General features: G+C 37.0%; 1 protein-coding gene and 1 pseudogene across 19 annotated transcripts in view; both read left to right on the plus strand.

Moving 5' to 3' along the window:
• Nucleotides 1-7,424: 7,424 nt before the first annotated feature.
• Nucleotides 7,425-10,598, plus strand: part of SPICE1 (spindle and centriole associated protein 1) — a 60,196-nt gene continuing 57,022 nt past the window's right edge. For 4 of the 19 annotated variants that reach the window (XM_011378877.2, XM_011379087.2, XM_023525222.1 and 1 more), the window contains exon 1: nt 7,432-7,608. Coding sequence is in view for 8 of the 19 variants with exons in the window: in XM_011379159.2 (XP_011377461.1) it covers nt 8,016-8,039 (24 nt within the window). In the remaining 11 variants the exon portion in view is untranslated. The other 15 variants (XM_023524959.1, XM_011379015.2, XM_011378961.2 and 12 more) reach the window with 12 other exon arrangements.
• Nucleotides 9,393-9,510, plus strand: LOC111736941 (annotated as a pseudogene).

The raw sequence follows: 10,598 nt of genomic DNA on the forward strand, positions 1-10,598 counted from the left end.
GAAAAGGAAGTATGGAAAAAATGTGGCGTATCCTTCACTCAGGTAATGCTTGGCACTCTCAAGATATCCATTTGGTGGCACCAGATGATTTTAAGTGGATATTAGCTGAATTTCTCCATGAAAACACTTGTCATGATAAGGACTTTTGCTTACTATCTTGAATTGACATTGATGAAGAAACTTTAAAAAGATAGCTGAGATTATTTTTGGGTCATCTTTTACCTGTGAACATAATCCTGGAAAAACTGAAAAGATGAGGCATGGCCAGGTATCAAAGCCTCAAGGACCCCTTGGACAACTTCAAGTGAATTTTGTACAGCTCCCACTCACCATGAGATTTGTTTATTTTCAGGGTTGAAGCATTTATTTGCTGAAAATCTTTGCCGAATATTCCTTTCAGTCTCTAAAAAGCTGTTTGATTTTGTGTTTCCAACCTGGGATATGTCAACTTTCATATCCAGTGACCAAGGCACTATAAAAGAACTTTGTAAAACATTACCCCTTCTCAAAAACTGTCCTGTCCTCACCTCTCACAAACTTCTAGAAAGGTGAAAGAATTAATGGTGTCCTTAAATTAAAATTAGCAAAACTTTCAGAAATCCTTGAGTTCTCTTGGCAAAAGGTACTCAGACTAGTTCATATGGCCATATGATCCATTCCCTTAGAGACACATCAGTTATATCTTTATGAACTTAATCAGAAGGCCCAAATATTTAGAAAATTTACCCTGATATTAGACTCTTCTCTGCTGCATGCAAAAAAAGGGAGTCACATACTATACCTAGTTCTATCATGAACAAGTTAAGGCCAGTTTCCCATAATACTACTTAAATAGACTCCTGATAATTATCGGCCAAGAAACTTCAGCTATTGGAAGAGACATTGGGTAAAATTGCTCTCAAACGTCATTGGAAGAAATCTTATCAGGTACTATTAACAAGAAACAAATTAGTGAAACTTCAGGAAATCAGTCTTTGATTTCACGTTTACAACTAAAGAAACAACTCAGAATTCTATACAACTGGCAGGCTACTCCAATAGGAGACCAAAATGTTGAGGATTCTCAGAGATCCTCTAGAAGCAGCCTGTCTTTGGATCTAAGACCTTTGGAACAAACACATGGTCTCAGATAACTGACAGCTTCCACCTAATATATTGGACGAGATTCCTGTTTTGTTTTTGACTTGCTTATTTCTTAGCATTCTCCTTCTCATTTAATGTAAACCACTAGTGTTTTCTATCCTTAATGGCCTTTTTTCTCTTTCTCCCCCTTTTTTATTGTAATTGTTAGGTCAAAACATACTCATTCCAACACCATTCATAGGTTATCCCAAATAGTCGCCTCTGCCCTCAATCTCACTAACTGTTGGATATGCCATCTATCATTGGATCCTCACTATAAAAACCTCTAGACTATTCCACTCTCATCAAATGAAATCATAGGGAATTATAGCCAGTGGTGGTTCCACTTGCACCTACATGAACAAGTAAACTGAAACACATTAACCTATGATTTTGCTAGTTTTCCTTCTCTCAGAAAAAGTACAATTATTACAATCTATTTATCAGACCCCAAGCAATTCTCAATTTAAATTCAACAACCTTTGTAGGGTGATAGGCCAAATACTTTGCTACCTGCAAGAGGCTAATAGAAATCCAAATATGTACAGCCTTGTTTCTTCAGGTTTTGATCAACATCTTTTTTAAGGATCTCCATGTGCCCCTACAGGTTACTACTTTCTTTGCAGGCAGGACACATGGTCTTGTTTGCCTCAGACTAACATTTCATACACTTTAGTAATAGTATTCCAAGACTTATTTATACACAGAAACTCTAATTCTATAAACCACCAAGGATGGAAATTCTGACTCAGATACAAGCTCCTTAAGGAGGCACCCTTTACTGCTCAGGTACTCTATCTGGAGGAGTTACTGATTCTTTGTTTATCCTAACAATCAGACCAGTCTTCTCAATGGTGAAAATTACACAAACAGAAAAGACTATAAGAAACTTATTAACTTTGAAAGAAATTGTTAATATCACCTCAGCTCTAGATGGAATACAAATCAGTCTTAAGTCATTGACGTGAACAATGGTAGACAATCACAATCCTCTTTATTTCTTGTTTGCTAGACATGGTGGTATCTGTACTACTTATTGGATTAATAAAACAGGCACAGTAAAATAAGCTATGCATTGTCTTAGGTAAAAAGCTACTTGATCCTGTAAATTTGATCCTCATGTCTTATGAGGTTTACTCTCTAGCCCTGGGTTGAGCAATTGGGGTTCCTGGTTCTGAAATATCTCGTAGAGAATATTAATTGTCATTGTTTTTGTTATAATGGCCATAATTTTGGTCCTTTCTATTCTATTTAGTCTTAAATGCTTTTGTGTACCTGCTTACTTGTCAGATGATTGCCATGATGATGTAACAATAAAAAAGGTCGAGAAGATCTTACAATATAGTTGATTATGGGGACAACTAGATATCTCAAACGGTGAAGATGTGGATCTCTAGCTTTTCTTGAATTATCAAATTCTTGCAAGTGGGAGAATGACCAAAATGAGGGACTGAGAGACTGAATATTCAAACACACAATGGCTAGACCATACATAGCAATAGAATTTGACCCACAGTCTCTGCAGCAATCAGTCCAGGAAGCCAAATCATAACATCTGCAACAATCAGCCCAGAACAGTCATGATTTGGTTATAACTGACAGCTCCCCTATTTTTTTGTCTCTCACGACCAACCAGAGATCCATATGATTTATATACAAGTTTAGGTATTTTTACATTTTAAAAATTAAAAAATACAAAAAGTATGATTCATCTCATTGTAGTACTCAAAGAGAATCTTTCCAATATTAAGAAAAATCAATATCATAAAAATATAAGTAGTTATGGAAACAATAGTTATGTATGACATGAGAATAAACAGAGACTATTTATTCAGAGTTTGATATAGGAAGCATTTGAGCCACCATCACTTAGATTTGGTAGAAACTCAAAAACAGGAAGGATGTGGAAAATACTTATAGCGAAATAAAGGGAAGGCTTCAGAAATACTCTGATTAGAAGTTGGGATGGACAAGATGGAGGTGAGCTAAATAGAAGCAGGACATCTTATGGTTTGGGGAATATATCTGGCTTATATTTAAACCATTTAGAGAGACCTAAATAAATAGCTTTCTTGAGGTATAATCGACACATAACAAATCCCACATATTTAAAACATACATATCATCTGTGTCATACATACACACCACAAAACCATTACCTATATATCCATCATTCTCTAAAATTTCCTTACTCCTTTAAATCTCTCTCCTACTTCCTCTTTGCTTCTTGTCCATTCCCAAGCAATGACTGGTTTGTTTTCTGTCACTATGTCAGTTTTTATTTACTAGAGTCTTATATAAATAGACTCACGCAGTATGTACTCTTCTTTTTTTTTGACTTCTTTCACTCAACATGATTACTTTGCTAAATGAGTTTTGCTAAAATTTTGGTAAGAATTTTTCTATCTATATTCATGTGGGATATTGGTCTGTAGTTTTCTTTTCTGGTAATGCCTCTCTCTGGTTTAGGTATCAGGGTAATTCTGTTCTCATAGAGTAAGTCAAGAAGTATTCCCTCCTTAATTGTTTTCAAAGTATTTGTGTGGAATTGGTGATATTTTGTCCCCAAATGTTTGGTAGAATTCACTAGTGAAGCCATCTAGGCCTGTTGTGCATTTTTGTTTGTTTGTTTTGTTTGTTTGTTTTTTGGGCGGGAGGGGAGTGTTTGTGGAAAGATTTTAAAAAATTTATTAATTTTTTTTTACTGCAGTGTTAATTTCTTTACTATTGATAGGGCTATTCAAGTTATCCATTTTTTTTTCTTGAGAAAGCTTTGGTAATTTTTGTCTTTCATGGAATTTGTTTGTTTTATCTATGTAGTCAAATTTATTGCCATAAAGTTGTTCAAAATATTATATTATTCTTTTAGTATCTGTAGAACCTATCAACTATCATTTCTGATACTGGTAATTTACATGTAAATTTTCCCTGATCAATTTATTTAGAGGTTTATCAATTAAATTAATCTTCTCAAAGATTCAGCTATTAGTTTCATTGGTTTTCTCTATAACTTTTGCTTTATTGTTTTATTGATTCAGCTTTAATCTTCATTATTTATTTTCTCTTTCTTTGATATTAATTTGCTCTTCTTTAATTACTGAAGGTAGAAGCCAAGGTCATTGATTTGAGACCTTCTTTTCTAACATAGGTGTTTAGTGCTGTAAGTTTCTCTTGAAGTACTATTCTCGGTTACGTCCCACAAATTTTGATATGCTGTATTTTTGTTTTTAATGAGTTCAAAATACATTCTATTTTGAATTCTTGTTTGATTAATGGCTTATTTAGAAGTATATTATTTTTCCCCAAATTTTGAGGTATTTGCCAAGAATTGTTATGCTATTGATTTTTAATTTAATTACATCGTGGTCAGAGAACATACTTATGATGACTTGAATCTTTTTGAATTCATTGAAACTTGTTTTATGGTCAAGATTATTGTCCCTCCTGCTATAAGTTGTGTATTTGCTTGAGAAGCATGTGTGTTCTTACTGGTTGTGACTAGTATTCTATAAATGTCAATCAGGTCAAGATGAACAATAGTGTTGTTCAAGTCTATTATAACCTTGCTAAATTTTTGCCTGCTTATATTATAAATTATTCAGGGAGAGGCAATGAAGTTTCTGACTATAATTGTAGACTTTTTATTTCATATTGAAATTTTATCGGTTTTTGCTTCATTTAGTTTGAAACCTTCTTATTAAGTGCATAAGTGTTTAAGATTGTTATGTACTTTTATTTAACATCCCCATTACCATTATAAAATGATCTTTATTTCAGTAATATATTTTGCTCTGAAATATACTTTATCTAATATAGATAAAGCCACTCTAGCTGGTGTTAGCATGATGTCTTTTTCCATCCTTATACTTCAAATTTACTCATGTTTTTATATTTAATGTATTTTTTTTTTCTTATAGGCAGCAATTTAAAAAACACAACCTGACAAACTCTGCCTTTTCGTTCGGTGTTTAATGAATAATTCATATGAATATATCATTTTGCTGTTAGTTTTCTATTTTTCTCATCTATCATGTTGCCCTTTTTGCACCCTTTTTGGCTACTTTTAGATTAATCGATTATTTTTAATCTCTTGTAATATCTCTTTTAAGAGATATCATCTCTTTTAGCTATAACTCTTATTATTTCAGTGATGACTTTAGGGTTTATAGTATACATCTTTAACTTATCGCAGTCTACCTTCAAGCAATATTATAATGCATCAGGGGTAGTATAAGAACTTTACAATAATATACTTCCATTTCTCTCCTCTGGCCTTTATGCTATTATTGCCATGCATTTTACTTTTACATATATTATAAACCTCAAAATACATTTTTATTATATGTTTAAATAGTCAATTATCTTTTAAAGAGATTTAAATAATAAGAGAAATAGTCATGTATTTATCCCTGTAGCTATTTCAGTGTTCTTCATTGTGTAGATCCAGATTTCTATTTGATATTTTTCTTCTTCTAGAAGTACCTACTTTAACATTTTTCTCATAGTGAGGATCTGCTGGTGATAAATTCTATCAGTTATATGTAGAAACACTTATTTCATCCTCATTTTAAAAATATTTTTGACAGATATAGAATTCAAGGTTAATAGTTTTTTTTCTTTCGATACATTTAAGATGTTCTACTGTCTTTTTGTTTGCAGTGTTCCTATTGAGAAATATGATGTCCTTAGATTTGTTCCTCTGAAATGTTTTTACTTTTCTGCTGTTTTTAAGATTTTTTCTTTATCACTGATTATGAACAATTTGATTTTGTGTGTGTGTGTGTGTGTGTGTATTACATACTGTTTAGTTGGCTCTGAGTCCTGGTGACCATATGAATGAGTGTCGTTCACAGTATTCTACCCTCAACAGACCTATCTCTATAGCTTTTTTAATGGAAGTCAATTTATCTCATATTTGGTCTTCTTTTCCTGCTGCCTTCTAGATTACTATATACGCTGATGTAATGTTCTTTATTTTCCTTGTGTTTGGGTTTTGTTGAGCTTCTGAAAGGCAGGTTTCTGGGTAAAAATGCAGGTAGGATGATTGAATTCGTGATGAGAACTTATGGAAGTTCTTTTTAGATTGCTTCAATGTTGTCAGCGAAGTAGAAAGCAAGGTTACTGGTTGAGACTGAGCACAGAGGAAGATATTTTGGGCATGTGAGAAGGTATAAAGTTGTCATCTAGGAGGGTAGGAGAATCAATGGAGCACAAAACCATAATATGGTCTTTAGGTGTCTTTAGGGGCTCACTTAAAATTAGTAATCATGAACTTAAAGCCTGCAGGAGTGTTTTTCTTCTTCCAGTTTCTGCTCCAAAGGTGCAGGCACTTAGAAAGTACAGTGTTGGGAGTGCCAGGATTATGGTTTTGCCAAATGTTACAGTAACTCAGAGGGAGACAGGGAGTTGGAGATGTATGTAGAGGATGATTGTATTGATTGACCATTTACTATATTTACATCAAACTTCCTTAATTTTTTGCATCTAGGTGTTGAATAGGTGTACGCTGATCCATATATGGATGTGTCTTCACAGTAGAAAACCGGAGGCTAAAAGAAGTCTTATTAGAGCAAATTAACTTTGTTTTTGAACGAAACCTTAAAGTACTTAAAATTGCCTACCTAGCTATGCCTGTCCTGAGTCCAGCCTCTTAGGGCAGCCTCTCTTACACCAAGCTCCCACTGTTCTCTGAACTCCTGACATAGTGGACTTTTCCCCATCCCTTGCACTTGCCACACACTTTTGCATGAGGCTCTCTTTGTAGGGGTGTTCTACCTTTCCATGGTAGCTTACTCATCCCTGCTTTCCAGCTTTTCAGCTTTTCCAAAATACATTTCAAATATTCCTATAAGCTTAGTGTTTAGTCAGTATGCCTACTTCTTAGCACTTGTCACAGTTTTAATTTCACATTCGTGTCATTGATAGCTGTTTGCTACTATGCAGTTAGCTTCCTCTGGACAGGGACCTTACCTGTTTTTAGACTCCATTGAACCTAGCATAGTCTCTGGTACATTGATAGGTGGTAATAAACATTTTAAAATAAATAGAGGTGAAAGCAAGTAAGTGTGATATGTGAAGCTTGGTGTACAGAGTAATTTCTTTCCTTTAGATAATTTACGAGAAACTGGTAATGCTACATGCCTACCCTCAAAATCTTTGCCTGGAACCCTGTACCAGGTACACAGAACGAAGGTAAAACACACAAGAACCTTTGAGTCCCACAGCCCATGCCAGACTTTGGGGGACGCCTGCGCACTGGCCTCCCGGAAATACGCAGGGGAGTGGGGCGGGGCTCCGGTAACCTAGGCAACATCCCGGAAGCGGTGGTCTACGTTAGCCTGTGGCGGGCCCAGCAGTTCTGAAACCTGAGGTTTTTAGTCGTGGTGGAGGCAACAGTCGGAAAACGGCAAGGCAGGTTGTACTGACCCGGCAGAGTCCTGTAGCCCCACCAAGCCTTATTGTTCGTGCTGCAGCGCGGGGGGAAAGGTGACGGCGTCTTTCTGTTCCCTCGGGATCCAAGCACCTGGGTAGAGGATCCTTACTACAGACAGCGCGCCTGCGACTCTGTGTTTTGAGAGTGTATTTGCGTGTCAAGATGCTTACCTGGGTGTGTTTGTGTCTAGCGCGTGCCCTCTAGGAGCACCCCGAGTGGGAGCCAGTGCACCGCTTTCGGGTACTTCTGTATAGAATTTACAAGGAGTTTACAGTCTAGTGGGAGTACGACTACCAAGCGCACTCGGTGACAGAGAGGGTCATTTAAGTCGATTGGATATCTGGTTAGGAAAGGGTTTTGAGGAGGGGCCGCTTGAATAAGTTTTGAGGAGCGAGTCGGAACTAACGCCGTGGAGATGGGGATGAAAGTCTGAAAGGGTGTTCCAAGCAGAGCGTAAAGAATGGAACTATATATGAAGGTAAAGGTGAGAGCTTTGTGTTAGGATGTGTGGGAGAGGTGAGAGGAGAAAAGACTGGAAAGAAAAGTCAGCTTGGCCACACCGGGGAGAAGGGGACGGAAAGAGAGTATCTGAGTGCTAAGCTGAGTTGGAATCCATTTTGCAAGGAGGAGCTATTAAAATCTTTTGAGCTGTACTTTAGCCCTTTATTTGGGTAGGATTGACAGTGTTTGGAAAGAGGCCTTGTTTCTCCTTGATCAGTTTTCCACTAGCCAGAGTGGATTTTCTAAATCCCATCATAACTCTTTGCTTAAAATCCTTCAGTGGCTTCCAGTAGGTTTTTAGGATAGTGTTCAAGTTGCTGTGGCCACAAGGCCATGATCTGGCCTCTGCTTTTTAAAAAATCCTCATTCTAGCTTCTCATTTTCTCAAATCTTTGTTAGTCAAACTGAACTCACACACTTTGTAAATCCCTGCTCCACACCCAGCATTCTTTCCCCCACTTCTAACTTTTATTCATAGTTTAGCCCTCTGCTTAAACATTTTTTGAGGGAATTCGAGGGAGAAAGTGGCCTTTTCTAGCTATGTAGAGTGAGTTAGGTATTTCAATGACACTGAATTCACTTCCTACAATATGCTATTATTGCAATTACTCGTTTAAGTGTTATCCCATAAACTCTAAGCTCTGCGGACTGTTCTTTATTGCTGTATCTGGTGCCTTGCTTTTGGCATGTGCTTTCAAAATATTTGTTGAAATAATATGAATGATGAAGTGAGTGAGTGCATGAGTGAAAGGCAGACCAGGAGAAATAATGAAAGCCCAGAAAAAACATGAGTAGTAGAGATGAGGAGGGCACAGATGAGAGAGGTATTTTCGAGAAAGAATGAATAGCTTCTGGTATCTGGCTATGATACAAGAAGGTTTTAAACTGGAGCAACTAGAAGCATGGTAATTCTATAAGTTCAGCTGAATTCAGCAGACATTTACTGAACAAGCCAATTATATATCAAGAACTAGAGGCTGGCAGGGAGAGGGGCATAGGTAATAAGCTGTATTTTGACTGCTGTATTTGAGATATTTGGGGGATGTATACAGAAGGCAGTTGGAAATGAACTGTTGATGTTTTGAAGAAAGGCGTGAATCCTTAATTTGGAACTCATTTCACAGTTTGTGTACTCAGTGCATTTATAACTTTACTCAAGGGAGTGGATGAGATCAGTGAGGGAGAATGTGAACTCCCCGTTGGTGAGAGGATCTGAAGTTCTTGGTAATCTAGAAAGTGAGCTCCAGGGGAGCTGGCACCGTATTAGATTTGTTTCCTGTTTTATCTCCAGTGTCCTGCTGGTGTCTGGCATGTGGTAGACTCAAAAACAATTATAGTCTACAGCCATGCTACTCTGAATAAGCCTGATCCCGTCTGATCTCGGAAGCTGAGCAGGGTTGGACCTGGTTAGTACTTGGATGGTAGACTACCATGAAGACCAGGTGCTGTAGGTGTAAAAAAATAAAAATAAAAAAAAGAGATTGTAAACTGACAAGATCCTTGCAATCTGTGAGGTCAACCAAGGGTTGCCTCGCTTAAAAAAAAAAAATTAAAAAATTAAAAAAAAAACCCAAACAATTTAGGATAAAGAGAGGGGGTGTCCAGTGAAAATACAGGGGCACTAGGATGAACTGGGTAAAGATCCTTGATTAGATGGTATGGAGCAGGGACCAACAGAGGCTGCAAACAAAAGGAGAAAAGACTAGGGGAGAAACCAGAAGAAAGAGTATCATGGAAACCAAAGGAGAGGAGACTTCCAGGAGTGGGAGTCTGTAGAGCTGGAAAGGCCTGAGAAATAAGAAGGGACCAATAATTTTAGCAATTAGGAAGCTATTAGTATTTTAGATTTTCTCTAAACAGGCCTAGATTTTCTAGGCTGTGCTGATTTTATTATTAGACTCCTTAGCACTTTATACCATCAGAATATCTCTATAGTCTCACATGCCAGCATGTAAACTATAGCTCCTTTATATCTGGTTTCTATAAGTGGTACACAGTCCCTTTGTTAAGATCACAAAGTCTGATCCTTGGTTAAGAAAAATGTGGTCACCATTATTGGTGATGAAGAGAACACTTCTCAGTGCAAAGATGGTCCTCATGTTATAGAAGCTTGAAGTGTTACTGGGACTTAGTAAACAAAAGTGCTGAAGTATGCCTCTCTTTCAGGAAGTATGCCTCTCTTGTTGGTGAAGGGCAGTCCAGAGATGGGATAGCAGCTTAATTATACCTTTGTGATCTTACTGTAAACAGGCTGGAATTTAGAGTTGGTCAGTCTGTTAGTTTCCTGTGCTGTAAAACAAATCACCATAAACTTAGTGGCTTAAAACAATACTCATTTATATCTCATAATTTCTGTGGGTCAGGAGTTTGGATGTGGTTTAGCTAGGGACTGTGCTTAGGGTCTCACAAAGCTGTGACTGAGGTGTTGGTGGTTTGTATTCTCATCTGGAGGCTCAACTTGGTAAAAGTCTGCTGCCAGGCTTACCTCACTCGGGTTGTTGGCAAAATTCATTTCTCTGTGGCTGTCTGACTGAGGAATCTC

This window comes from Pteropus vampyrus, unplaced genomic scaffold (assembly GCF_000151845.1).
Source record: "Pteropus vampyrus isolate Shadow unplaced genomic scaffold, Pvam_2.0 Scaffold1, whole genome shotgun sequence".
In the NCBI taxonomy this organism is placed as follows: Eukaryota; Metazoa; Chordata; class Mammalia; order Chiroptera; family Pteropodidae; genus Pteropus; species Pteropus vampyrus.